This window comes from Cherax quadricarinatus, chromosome 89, assembly GCF_038502225.1.
Source record: "Cherax quadricarinatus isolate ZL_2023a chromosome 89, ASM3850222v1, whole genome shotgun sequence".
Taxonomy (NCBI): domain Eukaryota; kingdom Metazoa; phylum Arthropoda; class Malacostraca; order Decapoda; family Parastacidae; genus Cherax; species Cherax quadricarinatus.
In genome coordinates, this window is record NC_091380.1 from 1,058,076 (window position 1) to 1,077,830 (window position 19,755).

A 19,755-nucleotide genomic window follows, 5' to 3' on the forward strand; every position below is an offset into this window, starting at 1 on the left:
AATATTTGTACTAACCTCTCAGGTCCACACCCCCCTCCTTCCGTCCCTGCCACCACAAGGGTCAACCACAGCCACAGCCCCCCGCCACACAAGAAAGGGTCAGCCACAGCCCCCCGTCCCTTCCCTCCCAGCAACAAATCGAGCACAAAGTTAATAAACCCCCCCCCACCCTCCCCAACCACGCAATCGAAGCAATTTATGACAAAAATCCATATTCCCACCAACACCATCCTGTGAGTCAGTCGCTGCTGCTGCGAAAGCTAGCATGCTGACCGACTTTACATACAGCTAACACTAAGCTAGTATTAATTTAGCTGTCTACACATTGCAGATATCGCTTTAAACTGAATTCTGTTTTTGTTTATATAATAGTCTCCAACTCGACAAAGCCTGCCTCCCAACTTAAGAAGCTTTTTATCACTTGCTCTGGTATTATAGTTGCTCTGCTGCAAGCCTACTGGTCCATGCTAGGCAGTCAATGTACACCACACCATTCCCAATTACAATAATTGTCTAACCTATTATAGCTCATTTTCATGACAGCGGTTAACACCCGCACAAATTTTGCCAGTCCAAGCATGTTCGTACCACCTACAGTATGTAGCAATACACCATCACAAATTACGCAAGTGTTCGGGGGAAGGTGGCAGATAATTAAATTGGCAGAGGGCGGGGGGTTGGTGTGGCAAATGGGGGAAGTGAAAGCAGGTGCAGACTCGAGTCCACCTCTGCCGAGGAGCATCCGGACAAGGCGACATAACCTGGCTATTTGCAGACCTTTTAGTATTTTTGTCTGTGGCAAAGGCATGAACTGCAACTCGCCAACTTTATTTTAACAGCCACATTAAGCACTTTAGTTTTCCATTAATTAATATGCTGGAATTTAAGTTTTTTTTTTGTATCCGTTGGCAACAACCATAGATGGGAAAATGGCTAAGAAATTATATAATGGCTTATTCAGTCCTGAAGACCAATGCCATTCCGGGTGCAACATTCTCATTAATTTTTGTCCTCACGGGTACTGATAACACTAATCCACTTTTAGTTAGTCTCACCTCACCTGCGTCACAATGGTATACAATATCGACATGTTAGACATTTGCGACACTAATAGCTTATTACCGAAACGCTTAGTCTGCACAACGTGCTTCTTCAGTCGATACAGAGAAATACAACATTGAAAGCCGTGATAATAAATATTTTGACGTTATCGGTCCATCACCTTCCGTGGGAGGAATGTGGAACTGACCACTTCCCCACTGAGGGAGGCGGGCTGATCACGTCAGAACTACTACTGCTTTCAATGTTGTATTCGACAGAGAAAGCCTGTTACGCAGGCAAAACGTTTCGGCAATAAAGATACCAAGGTATTACAAATGTCTTATTCACGTACATAACTAAAAACGAGTTAACCCCCCCTATGGGGGAGAGGGGGAGCTTGGTAAGTGGATAGTCCCGGGGGTAGCGGCGGCGAGGGTTTATAGAGTCGCAGTATAAATGACTAATTTCAGTAGCTCATATGCAACAAAATCCAATTTTATCCGGTTTTAATCCATTAGCTTTTTTTTTCATAGCTGACCGGGCCGAAAGTACCGGCGAATCAACAAGACGACTTTAGCCACATTACCAAAGCGCCAGTCGCTGTTGAAATCCTTCAACCTCAACCCTTCAATTTCTCTCCGTTATGACTCGATACCTTTACCTGCATCAGGCAAGACAATAATAACCACAAACTACCGTTAAGTAAAGTAAAAGGACACAAGTGCAACTTATGTGACATTTTTATTGTGGCAACGTTTTGCTCTCCAGGAACTTTGTCAAAGCTTGACAAAGCTCCTGGAGAGCGAAACGTTGCCACAAGAAAATGTCACATAAGCTGCACTTGTGTCCTTTTACTTTACATATTGTCGGTAATTCTACCAACATTATTACAAACTACCGTTAACTTTCCTCACTCGTGGGGAAGCGCTAAAACTTGTAGAGGGTGTGAATACAAAAACTGTATACAATACTGACAAGTAGTTAAGTACTTAAGACATGAGGCAAGAGTTAGTCATTTTTATTCCAAAACGTTTCACCTCACATTAGGTTTCTGCAGTCGAATACTGAGACAGCAGCAGCAGTGGATAGAGGTGTAATGATGTAATCAGTCCATCACCCTCAGCGAAGCAGTGTTAATTAAGGTAATCAGTTACTCTGTCTGGAATAGAGTTCAACGTCATAGTCTGGAACAATATGCAGCTGAAGCCCTGGAATGGAGACGTCCCGTCAAAGATATATTGCAGAAATCTTGATGATAGAGGCGGGGACTCACTAGTAGAAGCAAGAATGTACGAAGTACTGTAGTATGCCTACTGGCCCATGCTAAGCAGGTCCTCAAATCCATCCTTTCTAACTTTTAACTAGTGGTAGACAATAAATTTGTCGATGTCCTCTGTACCTAGCACCTAGATACCGGTGTGTTGCAGTGTCCGATTGTGTATTGCCTAACCACTAGCTAAAAATAAGAAAAGTTGGATTAGAGGAACCTGCTTAGCATGAGCCACTACAGTATCTCTGTCTTGCATCTACTAGTGAGCCCATCTCTTCTGTCGTCCTCAAGATTTCTGCATCTCATTTTTGGCAATATACAAGTCTCCCATCTCATGCTTTAGCTTCACACTGTTACAGACTATGAAGCTGAACTCGGCTGCAGGCTCAGGGACCTGAGAGTCTACCTAGACATGGGCAACAAGTGTTAAGAAAAGGGAGGTGTATAGTTTTTCCCAACAAGGTTGGGGTGGTGTATGCGGTCAGACAGATGATGTAGATATGGGAACATACTCAAGTAGGCCTACTGGTCCATGTTAGACATCCTTTTCACCCAACCACACTCTTCCAAAACATAAGAATGGAGGAACACTGCAGGAGGCCTGTTGGCCCATACTAGGCAGGTCCTTTACAATTCATCCCACTAACAAAACATTTGCCCAACCCAATTTTCAATGCCACCCAAGAAATAAGCTCTGATGTGAAAGTCCCACTCAAATCCAACCCCTCCCACTCGTGTACTTATCCAACCTAAATTTGAAACTACCCAAAGTCCCAGCCTCAATAACCCAACTAGGTAGACTGTTCCACTCATCAACTACCCTATTTCCAAACCAATACTTTCCTATGTCCTTTCTAAATCTAAACTTATCTAATTTAAATCCATTACTGCGGGTTCTCTCTTGGAGAGACATCCTCAAGACCTTATTAATATCCCCTTTATTAATACCTATCTTCCACTTATACACTTCGATCAGTCTCCCCTCATTCTTCGTCTAACAAGTGAATGTAACTTAAGAGTCTTCAATCTTTCTTCATAAGGAAGATTTCTAATGCTATGTATTAATTTAGTCATCCTACGCTGAATGTTTTCTAACGAATTTATGTCCATTCTGTAATATGGAGACCAGAACCGAGCTGCATAATCTAGGTGAGGCCTTACTAAATGATGTATAAAGCTGCAGTATGACCTCTGGACTTCTTTTGCTTACACTTCTTGATATAAATCCCAGTAATCTATTTGCCTTATTACGTACGCTTAGGCATTGCTGTCTTGGTTTAAGGTTGCTGCTCACCATAACCCCCAAGTCCTTTTTGCAATCTGTATGGCTAAGTTCTACATCATTTAACTTATAAGTACTAGGGTTATGGGCACTCCCAAGCTTCAGAACCTTGCATTTATCTACACTGAACTGCATCTGCCACTTTTCTGACCAAGAATAGAGTTTGTTTAAATCCTCCTGAAGTTCCATAACATCTACGTTTGAATCAATTATCCTACCTATCTTCGTGTCATCGGCGAGTTTGCTCATATCACTAGTAATTCCCTCATCAAGATCATTGATATATATTATAAACAACAACGGGCCCAAGACTGATCCCTGTGGAACGCCACTTGTTACAGATCCCCACTCGGATTTAACCCCATTTATGGACACACTCTGCTTCCTGTCAGTGAGCCATGACTCGATCCACGAGAGCACTTTTTCCCCCAATACCATGAGCTGCCACTTTCTTGAACAGTCTATGGTGCAGAACTCTATCAAAAGCCTTACTGAAATCTAAGTAAATAATATCAAATTCTTTATCGTGGTCAACAGCCTCAAAAGCTTTACTGAAGAAAGTTAATAAATTAGTTAGACAAGACCGGCCTCTTGTGAATCCATGCTGAGTATCATTAATCAAGCTATGCTTATCGAGATGGCTTCTTATAATCTGAGCTATAATTGACTAGTAATTTGCCTACAATTGAGGTCAGGCTTATTGGGCGGTAATTTGACGGTAACGACTTGTCCCCTGTTTTAAAAATAGGAATTACATTAGCCATCTTCCACATATCAGACACTACACCTGTTTGAAGAGATAAATTAAAAATATTAGTTAATGGTTCACAGAGTTCGATTTTGCATTCCTTAAGAACCCTTGAAAAAACCTCATCAGGACCCGGCGACTTATTTTGCTTCAGTCTGTATCTGCTTCACAACCATTTCACTAGTGACTGTGATGTTACATAATTTATCATCTTCTAGCCCACTATAAAAATTAATTACTGGAATATTGTTAGTGTCTTCCTGTGTAAAATCTGAGAGAAAAAATTAATTATTAAAAATCGAGCACATTTCATTCTCTTTATCAGTAAGGTGCCCATAGTTATTTTTAAGGGGACCTATCTTATCTCTAACTTTTGTTCTATAGACCTGGAAAAAACTTTTTGGGTTAGTTTTAGAATCCCTAGCAACTTTAATTTCATAGTCCCTTTTAGCTTTTCTTATCCCCTTTTTAATGTCCCTCTTAATGTCAATATACTGATTCATAAGATGACCCTCGCCTCTTTTGATACGCCTATAAATTCCTTTCTTATGCCCTAGTAGATATTTGAGCCTATTATTCATCCATTTTGGGTCATTTCTATTTGATCTAATTTCTTTATATGGGATAAACGTTCTTTGAGCAGCTTGTATAGTGTTCAGAAAACTGTCATATTGATATCTCACTTCGTTACCCCAGTCAACAGGATAAGTGTTCTCTAAGCCCATCGTAATCTGCTAAGTGAAAATCTGGGACTGTTACTGAGTTATCGCTACTATCGTACTTCCATTCAATGCTAAATGTAATTGATTTGTGGTCGCTAGCACCCAGTTCCTCTGAAATTTCTAAATTATTAACAAGGGATTCATTGTTTGCCATAACTAAGTCAAGCAGGTTATTTCCCCTTGTAGGTTCTGTCACAAACTGCTTCAAAAAAACAATCCTGAACTACTACTAAGAAGTCGTATGATTCTAAATTCCCAGTCAAGAAATTCCAATCAATATGACTAAAGTTAAAGTCTCCTAGAATTACTACATTATCGTGCCTTGTGGCCTTAACAATTTCCTCCCATAGTAGTCTCCCTTGGTCCCTATCTAAGTTTGGGGGACGGTATATCACTCCTAAAATCAGTTTTTCATGCCCCTCTGAAAATTCTATCCAAACCGACTCTGTATGTGTTACTTCAGACTTAATACCCGTTTTTATGCAACAGTTCAAGCGATCTCGGACATACAATGCCACCCCACCCCCCTTCCCGATACTTCTATCTACTTGGAACAATTTAAAACCCTGAATATGACATTCCGCAGGCATGTCCCGACTTTTTGAATTAAACCACGTCTCAGTTAAGGCAAATACATCAATGTTACCTGCACTAGCAACTAATCTCAACTCGTCCATCTTATTCCTAGCACTACGGCAATTAGCATAATAAACATTGAAAGACTCTCCTTTCTCTTTACCCTTCCTGCTCATTTCTGTTTTTCTACTAAACCTATTACTGTCCTTATCACCCAAAGTCCCTGGCTTTTCAATATCTACCTCGTTCTGCTTATTACTAGTTCCCCTAGAACTCGTAATATTACTACACTGGGACTTCACTGTTTTCCTGCCAAAACCCATACCACTAACTATTCCTAGTTTAAAGTCCTAACTGCTCCCTCCACTGCAGTTGCCAGTGCTACCACCCCAGACCTAGATAAGTGAACCCCATCCCTGGCATACATGTCATTTCTGCCATAGAAGAGGTCCCAGTTGTCAATGAATGTTACCGCATTTTCCTTACAGTATTTGTCCAGCCAGCAATTGACACCAATTGCCCTGGACAACCATTCATTTCCAACTCCTCTCCTTGGCAAAATACCACATATGACAGGGTTCCCACCCTTACTCCTAATTATTTCTATTGCTGACCTATACCTGCTAATCAGGTCTTCACTCCTACGTCTGCCAACATCGTTGCCTCCAGCACTGAGACAGATAATAGGATTGCTCCCATTACCTCTCATGATGTCATCCAGATGGCTAACAATATCCTCCATCCCAGCCCCAGGAAAGCAAACTCTCTGTCTCCTACTCCTGTCCTTCAAGCAGAACGCCCTATCCATATACCTAACTTGGCTATCCCCAACAACAACAATATTCTTACCTTCCTTGGTGTCGTTCGTCGTGATGTTCCCAGTAGTCGACTCACATTCGTCGGGTAGCACTGAGAATGTATTAGATGTTTCCACAACAGTTTCCACGGCAGTCTCTTTCTTCTTCATCGTTTCTATCTTTCCATTCGTCTTCTTGATCGTCAACTTCGTTCCCTGCTGTCTAGCCACTGACCAGTTTCCCTTCTTGACCTGAGGACTCAAAACAGGAGGACTACTACGAATCTTCTTGTTTTCCTCGGTCAGTCGCCGAATCTCCAACTTCGCCATCCTCAATTCTTCCTTAAGCTGTTGGTAAAGTTGCTCGATGGAGGGCATCTTGCTTCAATTCGTAGAGCGCGCAAACAGGTCTTCACAGAGCTAAGTAAACGTCAACACTGCGCAAAAGCCAACTCAATCAGGAGCTACTGAACACTCTCATTAGCAGCACGTCCGCACGGCCCAATAGCGATGCGAACACTACAAACACATATGCAGTATAATGTGATCCTTTATTGACTACGTTTTGCCCACACAGTGGGCTTTTTCAAGTCACAAACAGATCTATCTGGGGTGGAAGGGACGCGAGTATTTATAGTCAGGTTCAGAACGCTGAGGTCAGGTGGAGAATGCTGCATCTGATGATGTACCGAGTGGGGTTATAGAGTCTAAAATCTTGGGTAGCTTGGAAAGGAGATTGTCTGCTCACAAACTTATCCAATCTCCTTTCCAAGCTACCCAAGATTTTAGACTAACCCCACTCGGTACATAATCAAATGGAGCATTCTCCACCTGACCTCAGCGTTCTGAACCTGACTATAAATACTCGCGTCCCTTCCACCCCAGGTAGATCTGTTTGTGACTTGAAAAAGCCCACTGTGTGGGCGAAACGTAGTCAATAAAGGATCACATTATACTGCATATGTGTTTATATTTCCCTAGTGAAAACCAGTGATGGGATCAGGGTGTCACCAGCCCTGCCATCTTGACATCTTTATCGCCCTACTGCAGTCTCCCAAGCTCTTATTTCCTTGAGAAACCATCCTTTGTTATACAACAATAAAATTTCCTTACATAGCGAGTATTTTTGGCAAACAGTTCCTGCTTTAACCTTTAAGGTCATACATCAGAAAAAAAAAATGTAATTTATAAAACTATATATATATTTTTGTATAAATATGCCATATTTATTAAACTTCAATCCATTGCTGAGATTTTTCTAGATAGTTCACTATTATTTTAGACCTCATTATGTCAATGGTAAACGACAAATCACATTTATAGTCTCATCAAGCATTTAACTTGCCCAATTTATTCTAAACTTGCCCACACCTTGAATAAATTAAAAATGTGTCAGGGTATACCACAAATTCTAACCATATAATAGAGCGGAAAAGTAATGTGAAGGACCTGGGAGTGATAATGTCAGAGAATCTCGCCTTCAAAGACCACAACAATGTATCTACCTCATCTGCTAGGAAAATAAGATGGATAATGAGAACCTTCAAAACTAGGGATGCCAAGCCCATGATTCTCTTCAAATCGCATGTGCTCTCTAGGCTGGAATACTGCTGTACACTAACAGCCCCCTTCAAGGCTGGCGACACTGCAGACCTGGAGAGTGTACAAAGAACTTTCACGGCAAACAAGTGTGATAAGGCACCTAAACTACTGGGAACAGTTGAAGGTCCTTGATCTGTATTCCCTCGAGCCCAGGCAAGAGATACATGATAATATACACTTGGAATGTCCTGGAGGGATTGGTACCAAACTTGCACATGAAAATCACTCCATATGAAAGCAAAAGACTCGGCAGGAGATGCAACATTCCCCCGATGAAAAGCAGGGGTGCCACGAGTACACAGAGAGACAACACAATAAGTGGCCAGGGCCCAAGACTGTTCAATTGCCTCCCAGCATACATAAGGGGGATTACCAATAGATCCCTGGCTGTCTTCAAGGCGGCACTGGACAGGCACCTAAAGTCAGTACCTGACTAACCGGGCTGTGGTTCTTATGTCAGCTTGCGTACGGCCAGCAGTAACAGCCTGGTTGATCAGACCCTGATCCACCATGAGGTCTGGTCTCGGACCAGGCCGCGGGGGCGTTGATCCCCGAAACCCTCTCCAGGTAAACCCTGTTTAAGTAAAAACTAATACAGTACCAGAACAACTTATTTCTTAAATATGTCTGGGAATGGAATGCAGCAGTCAGGTTCTATCTGACCAGGAGGAATAATTCAAATTCCTTGGATTAAGAGCCCCTTACCAGTATCTAAACACCCCCTTGAGGGGACAGTCTCTACTAAATGGGAAGAAAATTAACAAAGGTCAAGAACATAGTGGACTCCCCCCCCCCCCAATCAGCTGCTTGGGCCAGTAACCTCCACATGGCTAGGCAGTGAAAGTTGAGTTCAATCTACACAATTTAACCTTTAACATTAAACTAAAGGTCCCCCTCTGTACACATCCCTTTAGTAAATAATGAGCTCCATTTTTTTTTGTAAATACTGTACTAAACTTTCAAGCAATAGTAGACCAGAACCAGCCCATTACAATTTAACTCACATGAACTACTAAGTGCATTAAAGGTATGCAACCTACATATTTCTTTAGTTCAAGTACCAACTAAGATACCAAGATGTTTGCACCAGAACCTTCAAAGACCTTTCAGCCATTCATGTGCACATAAATCCACAACCCCTACTATTGCATGCTTGAGAGAATAGCCTTGAACAGGATTGAAGTTCCAAGGTTAATGCCATAGCTTTGATGGGTTTGGCGAGTTTTCCTACTTCTGCAGCCTGGCCTTGGACCACGACTGTCTGGTACTTGTGTGGTCAAGCAGACTGTTCCTGCTGGTAGCCCACAACGTAACTGGTCCAGTACTTGGCAGAGGTACTGATCAATTTTCCTCTTCTACACTTGTTCTGGCAGCATTTCTATTTTCCAGCAAGGTGTTAAAAAAAAATCACAAAAAGGGGCAAGGCTTGAACCCATGGCAAGCAGGTCCAGAAACTTGAAGGCCAGTGTGCTATCTACTGGACTACTGGCCTGCAAGTTTTAGGGCCTGCTTTCCATGGGTTCAAGCCTCACCTATTCTGCAATTTCTTTGCAGCTGTGTTATTTCACAAGTCAAGGTGTTAAAAAGTCAGGCCACACGTTAATGCAATTTTCTCTGTAACCACGGAACCCCTATTTTTCCATTAGGTCATTTTAGCATTTTCTCCCATACCTCTCACTCCAGTATGCTGTAATGGCAGTGTGCAGATCTGGGGTCTACAGGAGGCCCTCAAGATCTTTCCATGTACACAGGACTGAGGTATTCCCAGTACATTTGAATACTTTATTGGTTGTATGAGGGCCGTAAACAATCTATTTGTTCCTGTTCTGAGCAGAGCTATTGACAATGAGCAATACTAAAAGCACAAGAGTACAAACAATTTGAAAGGTGTGATGGGCTCTAGTTTAGTGATATAACAGTATTTATACTTGTGTAGTCATTCATGCATACTCTAATCTCTGATGTTACAAGCTCAGTAATGAACAGGGGAAAGCATATTTCAAGACTGTATACAGAACTGAAGCATTAAGGCAAGGTTGGCAAACTTTTTTTATTAGCATTCTTTTGTGTCCATGAGAATTTTGAGCTTCAATATTATACTTTTATATACAGTACTGTATTACAATTATATACACTAAGGGCATCAAGGGGGTTATAAATAAGGTTAGCAGCCATGCCTGCAGGTATATGAATAAGTGCATGCAAATTGTTTCTATTATGGTCATTAGAACCTCCTATATAGTGTGTCATTACCATATTTTCTTCAACAGTTTCACATGAAACTATTAATGGCCCTAATGAGTCTACATACACAATCTTATTATGACCTGCCTCCTCAAATACCTCTGAAAAAAAAGTTAGTAAATTAGCACAGCAAGAACGTCCCTTTGAAAACCGTGCTGAGATTCATTTGAATTATGTCTTTCAGGGTGACTTTAAACTGCATCTACAATTACAGATTCTGTTAATCTCCCAACAGTCAAGATTTAGCAGACTGGCCAATACTTTGAAGCCAAGGGCCCATCTGCTGCTTTGTAAATGGGTATCACACTTGCCCAGTATGACTTGGTTTTAGCCTGTTTGTCTGAACATATCACTAATGACTTAATTTTTATCCTGATCTATGTAATTAACCCTTAAACTGTCTAAACGTTGATCTAGGTTTTTTAAACATTTGAAAGTATGTAAAAAAAAGTAGATCTTTTATTTTTTTACATTTGAAAAAGTGTAAAAAACTTTGATCTATTTTTTTTTGTTATATTTGAAAATGTGTAAAAAAAAAAAAATCTACTTTTGCAGCACTACGCATGTGAACGTAGATCTGCTTGGACAGCTTAAGGGTTAATGATTCTGGATTTTCTCATTTTCATGTCCTCTTGTGTAAAAATATTAGCAACAATTCTTTGCCACTTAGAATAAGATGACCCGAGTTACATTTAAGTGGACCTATCTTTCCTCTTAATCTTATTCCTATATACAGCTGAAAGAAACCAATTTGGATTGGTCTTTGATTACCTGGTAGCTTTATCTCTCCTGGCTTGTCTTGTACCTTTCAACTCCCCCCCCCCCCTTCTCTTAAAATGAATATTAGTCCATAAAGTGACTTTATTTGCCTGAATTGCCTCATTTTACCCCAAGATATAATTTAGTATTACATATTTACCCAATTAGGGTCACTTGTATTTTGTGTCATATTGGCAACATCTCCATCTGTCCAGCCTCCCTCACCATAATCCCTAATCAGATGATTACTGCCTATATTCCTCTGGTAATCCCTTGCATATCACAGGAACAAACATGGCCATTACTGCCTCATTTCCATTAGAGTTCCCATGGTTTCACAATTACCAGTATTTTATTTTTATGTTAAGCCTATCTATATTAACCCAAGACAACTGAAGAAAGCCGTACATATGGCATTTTTACTGGGTCCTCGAAGTAATTTCCAAGACTGCAATCCACAACAGATAATTCCTTCGAAGAGCAACAGGCAATAAAACTTGCCCATATGTCTTGCCCTTACCAGTACTGAAATCGGGTCTTTTCGATGGAGATGAATGCGTTACTACCAGGTTACGAGATATTACACAATACATACACACAAATGTCTTAGTTTGACTTTCTAATGTGAATTTACCATTGCATGGTCTAGAAATACTGGAATAGCAATAGATATATATTAAAATTCAATAAGATTTCCTCTCTGCATGACTAGTTTTTACTAAGAGACTGGATGAATCTTATTGTGGCTAGCTGGCCCAGTGGCTAACGCATCGGTCTGGAGTTTTATGACTGATCATGGGTTCTAACCCTGCTCGTGGTGTAGTTTGTTTGCAATAGTGTCATTACGATTTTGCGAGTCATTCTTCATTTATTCTGACATCCTACAATAAATAATTTACCCCTCACTGCGCTAAATACAAATTTTTTTTTAAGTAATGTGTACAGTTTGTGCATTTTTTAGGTGTAGCTCTAATGCTTATTAATATACACATGACAGTGTAAACAAGTTATCAGGCTTTTATATGCATTTGAAGGTGAAAAAAGGTTAAGATTTACTTTAGTCTGGAACCTAACCTGCTGTATAAGTGGGGCCTTACAGTAGTCTGGAACCTAACCTGCTGTATAAGTGGGGCTCTCCTATATGATTATATTAAAATGATTCCTGAGGTGTAGTTGACCCAAATATACGCCTAGAACAGAGACCAAAATCCCAACTTATTGATGGTTGACGTGGAAAAAAAAGGAGCGACGTCATTATTTTTATAGCACAGCATTATGAAAAGAAAAGAGAAAATTAAGAATAAAATCCTACTAGTATAATCATTGATATATGCTGGTAAGAAGTGACTAATATACCATTTCTCACTGGCAGTTCAATAAGGGTATGGGGAACATTTTTTTTTTTTTTACATGCTACAAGAAAAAAAATGATGGCCTAGTTTGAAGTAAATCCTGTTGGTACTTAAAACAAAAACGTCTATGAATAGCCAGGAATATAAGGATGGAGAAAGTAATCAGTTTCTTAAGACAAAATTTACATGGGGAACAAGAGGAATGGCGGAATTAAGGGAATGTACAAAACTGATTAAAAGACTTTAATTTAAATAATTTATGATACTTACGCCAGGAACCTGCAGTTCGACCCAGAAACTGACTAGTCTCAGAGTTCCAAATAAATTTCTTAAAATTCTTCTCCTTGCCAGCATAAAGCTTCATCCTATCGTTAGTCTCTTCCATTTTGACCTGATGACTGATTCCGGCAGACTAACTGTGTCATGTCTGATAGACCCCACACAAGGTGCGGTCAATGCGGAATTCCCCTCCCTAACCCATCTTCCCCACTACCTCCCCTCACACCTGCACTACTGACCACAGAACAGCGCATGCCTGACCCAACCACCTCAGGTATACACCCCTGCAACATGCAATACACGCCAGTCTAGCCTCGACTCTGCTCTAAGGTACGGCCGCCATCAACCAGCCTCACCCCCAAAAATAATCGATCTGACCTCCCCCACTATACTTACACCATGATGACCCCGTGCGGCCCAGGAACTGCTTCTTATCGGAGTTCCATATGAATTTCTTGAAGCCTGTGTCCCTATCGGCGATATTCTTATAAAGCTCGTTGTTGTCGGCCATGGTGGAGGTGGAGAGGTGTACTGTCTCAGGCTCAGGCGGCCTCTGATCAATACCTCGCCGCCTCCCACCGTTGCCACCTCTCTAACACAAAGTTTCCCCACCACAATGTCAATTTTCCCTAACAATTCCCCCGCAGTTTTTCAATTGTTGGGTAAATGGACACAGTAGAAACTAATTGATGTTTTATTGTGGTAACGTTTCGCTCTTCAGGAGCTTTGTTAAGCTGTTATCTGACTTTTAGATGAATGGTTCAAAGAACCGACACGTTGTTAAATTAAACACCTGTGCAACTCTTGGGTATCTTTATTGAGGAAACGTTTCGCCACACAGTGGCTTCATCAGTCCATACAAAGGATAAACTTGAAGAACAGGAGAATGAGGTAATCAGTCCCTCAACCTTGAGTCGATGTGGTCAGTCCATCAATCTTGATTAGTCTGCCCGAAATGCACCGTAAGCTAGTGGCTTTCTTTTGTGTTTAAGAATATTTTATTATATGTACACTACATTTTGTATACTGCAGAAAATATATAAAGTTGCATTGTAAAGCTCCTGAGAGCGAAACGTTGCTACAATAAAATGTCACATTAGTTGCAACTGTGTCCATTTATCTAGCATTTTGTCGGTAATCCTGCCATTATTACTATCATTTCAGTTACCAAGGCTTTTTTTCGTTTTTTCTTTTATTTTTAGATTTAATCAATTATATTTTGTATTGTTTTACTGGGATATTCACTTGAGAAGTGATCCCCATTTGCATTTTAAATATTCCAACCTTTGAACATTAAAATGGTATAAAATACCGACAGGTTGTTAGGTAAGACACATATGCAACAGTTAGGTATCTTTATTTTGAAACGTTTCGCCTACACAGTAGGCTTCTTCAGTCGAGTACAGAAAAGTTGATAGAAGCAGAAGATACTTGAAGACGATGTAATCAGTCCATCACCCTTAAAGTTTTGAGGTGGTCAGTCCCTCAGTCTGGAGAAGAGCATTGTTCCATAGAATGAAACAATATGGAGATGAAGTGACAGGATGGAGCCTTTTTATAGCGCCAACAGGTGAGACGTAGGTCACTAGGAGAGGTAAGAACTCAGATGTTGGGAGGTCAGGTCCCTCTCAAATCCAGCCGTTCTCACTAGTAGAGGTTGTAGAAGTTGATTGTAGGTCTGTACCAAGATACCCTTGTGTTGCAGTGTCTGACAGATTGAACATTAAAATGGTATAAAATACCGACAGGTTGTTAGGTAAGACACATATGCAACAGTTAGGTATCTTTATTTTGAAACGTTTCGCCTACACAGTAGGCTTCTTCAGTCGAGTACAGAAAAGTTGATAGAAGCAGAAGATACTTGAAGACGATGTAATCAGTCCATCACCCTTAAAGTTTTGAGGTGGTCAGTCCCTCAGTCTGGAGAAGAGCATTGTTCCATAGAATGAAACAATATGGAGATGAAGTGACAGGATGGAGCCTTTTTATAGCGCCAACAGGTGAGACGTAGGTCACTAGGAGAGGTAAGAACTCAGATGTTGGGAGGTCAGGTCCCTCTCAAATCCAGCCGTTCTCACTAGTAGAGGTTGTAGAAGTTGATTGTAGGTCTGTACCAAGATACCCTTGTGTTGCAGTGTCTGACAGATTGAACATTAAAATGGTATAAAATACCGACAGGTTGTTAGGTAAGACACATATGCAACAGTTAGGTATCTTTATTTTGAAACGTTTCGCCTACACAGTAGGCTTCTTCAGTCGAGTACAGAAAAGTTGATAGAAGCAGAAGATACTTGAAGACGATGTAATCAGTCCATCACCCTTAAAGTTTTGAGGTGGTCAGTCCCTCAGTCTGGAGAAGAGCATTGTTCCATAGAATGAAACAATATGGAGATGAAGTGACAGGATGGAGCCTTTTTATAGCGCCAACAGGTGAGACGTAGGTCACTAGGAGAGGTAAGAACTCAGATGTTGGGAGGTCAGGTCCCTCTCAAATCCAGCCGTTCTCACTAGTAGAGGTTGTAGAAGTTGATTGTAGGTCTGTACCAAGATACCCTTGTGTTGCAGTGTCTGACAGATTGAACATTAAAATGGTATAAAATACCGACAGGTTGTTAGGTAAGACACATATGCAACAGTTAGGTATCTTTATTTTGAAACGTTTCGCCTACACAGTAGGCTTCTTCAGTCGAGTACAGAAAAGTTGATAGAAGCAGAAGATACTTGAAGACGATGTAATCAGTCCATCACCCTTAAAGTTTTGAGGTGGTCAGTCCCTCAGTCTGGAGAAGAGCATTGTTCCATAGAATGAAACAATATGGAGATGAAGTGACAGGATGGAGCCTTTTTATAGCGCCAACAGGTGAGACGTAGGTCACTAGGAGAGGTAAGAACTCAGATGTTGGAAGGACAGGTCCCTCTCAAATCCAGCCGTTCTCACTAGTAGAGGTTGTAGAAGTTGATTGTAGGTCTGTACCAAGATACCCTTGTGTTGCAGTGTCTGACAGATTGAACATTAAAATGGTATAAAATACCGACAGGTTGTTAGGTAAGACACATATGCAACAGTTAGGTATCTTTATTTTGAAACGTTTCGCCTACACAGTAGGCTTCTTCAGTCGAGTACAGAAAAGTTGATAGAAGCAGAAGATACTTGAAGACGATGTAATCAGTCCATCACCCTTAAAGTTTTGAGGTGGTCAGTCCCTCAGTCTGGAGAAGAGCATTGTTCCATAGAATGAAACAATATGGAGATGAAGTGACAGGATGGAGCCTTTTTATAGCGCCAACAGGTGAGACGTAGGTCACTAGGAGAGGTAAGAACTCAGATGTTGGAAGGACAGGTCCCTCTCAAATCCAGCCGTTCTCACTAGTAGAGGTTGTAGAAGTTGATTGTAGGTCTGTACCAAGATACCCTTGTGTTGCAGTGTCTGACAGATTGAACATTAAAATGGTATAAAATACCGACAGGTTGTTAGGTAAGACACATATGCAACAGTTAGGTATCTTTATTTTGAAACGTTTCGCCTACACAGTAGGCTTCTTCAGTCGAGTACAGAAAAGTTGATAGAAGCAGAAGATACTTGAAGACGATGTAATCAGTCCATCACCCTTAAAGTTTTGAGGTGGTCAGTCCCTCATGATGTCAAGCGCCAACAGGTTTCACTATACCATTTTAATGTTCAATCTGTCAGACACTGCAACACAAGGGTATCTTGGTACAGACCTACAATCAACTTCTACAACCTCTACTAGTGAGAACGGCTGGATTTGAGAGGGACCTGACCTCCCAACATCTGAGTTCTTACCTCTCCTAGTGACCTACGTCTCACCTGTTGGCGCTATAAAAAGGCTCCATCCTGTCACTTCATCTCCATATTGTTTCATTCTATGGAACAATGCTCTTCTCCAGACTGAGGGACTGACCACCTCAAAACTTTAAGGGTGATGGACTGATTACATCGTCTTCAAGTATCTTCTGCTTCTATCAACTTTTCTGTACTCGACTGAAGAAGCCTACTGTGTAGGCGAAACGTTTCAAAATAAAGATACCTAACTGTTGCATATGTGTCTTACCTAACAACCTGTCGGTATTTTATACCATTTTAATGTTCAATCTGTCAGACACTGCAACACAAGGGTATCTTGGTACAGACCTACAATCAACTTCTACAACCTCTACTAGTGAGAACGGCTGGATTTGAGAGGGACCTGTCCTTCCAACATCTGAGTTCTTACCTCTCCTAGTGACCTACGTCTCACCTGTTGGCGCTATAAAAAGGCTCCATCCTGTCACTTCATCTCCATATTGTTTCATTCTATGGAACAATGCTCTTCTCCAGACTGAGGGACTGACCACCTCAAAACTTTAAGGGTGATGGACTGATTACATCGTCTTCAAGTATCTTCTGCTTCTATCAACTTTTCTGTACTCGACTGAAGAAGCCTACTGTGTAGGCGAAACGTTTCAAAATAAAGATACCTAACTGTTGCATATGTGTCTTACCTAACAACCTGTCGGTATTTTATACCATTTTAATGTTCAATCTGTCAGACACTGCAACACAAGGGTATCTTGGTACAGACCTACAATCAACTTCTACAACCTCTACTAGTGAGAACGGCTGGATTTGAGAGGGACCTGTCCTTCCAACATCTGAGTTCTTACCTCTCCTAGTGACCTACGTCTCACCTGTTGGCGCTATAAAAAGGCTCCATCCTGTCACTTCATCTCCATATTGTTTCATTCTATGGAACAATGCTCTTCTCCAGACTGAGGGACTGACCACCTCAAAACTTTAAGGGTGATGGACTGATTACATCGTCTTCAAGTATCTTCTGCTTCTATCAACTTTTCTGTACTCGACTGAAGAAGCCTACTGTGTAGGCGAAACGTTTCAAAATAAAGATACCTAACTGTTGCATATGTGTCTTACCTAACAACCTGTCGGTATTTTATACCATTTTAATGTTCAATCTGTCAGACACTGCAACACAAGGGTATCTTGGTACAGACCTACAATCAACTTCTACAACCTCTACTAGTGAGAACGGCTGGATTTGAGAGGGACCTGTCCTTCCAACATCTGAGTTCTTACCTCTCCTAGTGACCTACGTCTCACCTGTTGGCGCTATAAAAAGGCTCCATCCTGTCACTTCATCTCCATATTGTTTCATTCTATGGAACAATGCTCTTCTCCAGACTGAGGGACTGACCACCTCAAAACTTTAAGGGTGATGGACTGATTACATCGTCTTCAAGTATCTTCTGCTTCTATCAACTTTTCTGTACTCGACTGAAGAAGCCTACTGTGTAGGCGAAACGTTTCAAAATAAAGATACCTAACTGTTGCATATGTGTCTTACCTAACAACCTGTCGGTATTTTATACCATTTTAATGTTCAATCTGTCAGACACTGCAACACAAGGGTATCTTGGTACAGACCTACAATCAACTTCTACAACCTCTACTAGTGAGAACGGCTGGATTTGAGAGGGACCTGTCCTTCCAACATCTGAGTTCTTACCTCTCCTAGTGACCTACGTCTCACCTGTTGGCGCTATAAAAAGGCTCCATCCTGTCACTTCATCTCCATATTGTTTCATTCTATGGAACAATGCTCTTCTCCAGACTGAGGGACTGACCACCTCAAAACTTTAAGGGTGATGGACTGATTACATCGTCTTCAAGTATCTTCTGCTTCTATCAACTTTTCTGTACTCGACTGAAGAAGCCTACTGTGTAGGCGAAACGTTTCAAAATAAAGATACCTAACTGTTGCATATGTGTCTTACCTAACAACCTGTCGGTATTTTATACCATTTTAATGTTCAATCTGTCAGACACTGCAACACAAGGGTATCTTGGTACAGACCTACAATCAACTTCTACAACCTCTACTAGTGAGAACGGCTGGATTTGAGAGGGACCTGTCCTTCCAACATCTGAGTTCTTACCTCTCCTAGTGACCTACGTCTCACCTGTTGGCGCTATAAAAAGGCTCCATCCTGTCACTTCATCTCCATATTGTTTCATTCTATGGAACAATGCTCTTCTCCAGACTGAGGGACTGACCACCTCAAAACTTTAAGGGTGATGGACTGATTACATCGTCTTCAAGTATCTTCTGCTTCTATCAACTTTTCTGTACTCGACTGAAGAAGCCTACTGTGTAGGCGAAACGTTTCAAAATAAAGATACCTAACTGTTGCATATGTGTCTTACCTAACAACCTGAGTGTCATCATGGGCTTGGCCTCCCTAGTTTTGAAGGTTCTCATTATCCATCCTGTCATTTTTCTAGCAGATGCGATTGATAGTGTTATGGTCCTTGAAGGTGAGATCCTCCGACATGATCACTCCCAGGTCTTTAACGTTGGTGTTTCGCTCTATTTTGTGGCCAGAATTTGTTTTGTACTCTGAAGATTTAATTTCCTCGTGTTTACCATATCTGAGTAATTGAAATTTCCCATCGCTGAACTTCATATTGTTTTCTGCAGCCCACTGAAAGATTTGGTTGATGTCCGCCTGGAGCCTTGCAGTGTCTGCAATGGAAGACACTGTCATGCAGATTCGCGTGTCATCTGCAAAGAAGACACGGTGCTGTGGCTGACATCCTTGTCTATGTCGGATATGAGGATGAGGAACAAGATGGGAGCGAGTACTGTGCCTTGTGGAACAGAGCTTTTCACCGTAGCTGCCTCGGACTTTACTCTGTTGACGACTACTCTCTGTGTTCTGTTAGTGAGGAAATTATAGATCCATCGACCGACTTTTCCTGTTATTCCTTTAGCACGCATTTTGTGCGCTATTACGCCATGGTCACACTTGTCGAAGGCTTTTGCAAAGTCTGTATATATTACATCTGCATTCTTTTTGTCTTCTAGTGCATTTAGGACCTTGTCGTAGTGATCCAATAGTTGAGACAGACAGGAGCGACCTGTTCTAAACCCATGTTGCCCTGGGTTGTGTAACTGATGGGTTTCTAGATGGGTGGTGATCTTGCTTTTTAGGACCCTTTCAAAGATTTTTATGATATGGGATGTTAGTGCTATTGGTCTGTAGTTCTTTGCTGTTGCTTTACTG

At 41.2% G+C, this 19,755-nt stretch overlaps 1 protein-coding gene across 2 annotated transcripts in view; it reads right to left on the reverse strand.

The window, feature by feature from the left end:
* LOC128697148 (sodium/potassium-transporting ATPase subunit beta) overlaps positions 1–13,237 on the reverse strand; it is a 37,211-nt gene extending 23,974 nt beyond the window's left edge. Inside the window, exon 1 of one of the 2 annotated variants that reach the window (XM_070104046.1) lies at positions 13,068–13,237. In XM_070104046.1, coding sequence (XP_069960147.1) covers positions 13,068–13,182 — 115 coding nt within the window. In that variant the 5' untranslated portion in view covers positions 13,183–13,237. Of the gene's footprint in view, positions 1–12,662; positions 12,793–13,067 lie in introns of those variants that run through there. The other variant, XM_070104047.1, reaches the window with a different exon arrangement.
* Between the last annotated feature and the right edge of the window lie 6,518 nt (positions 13,238–19,755).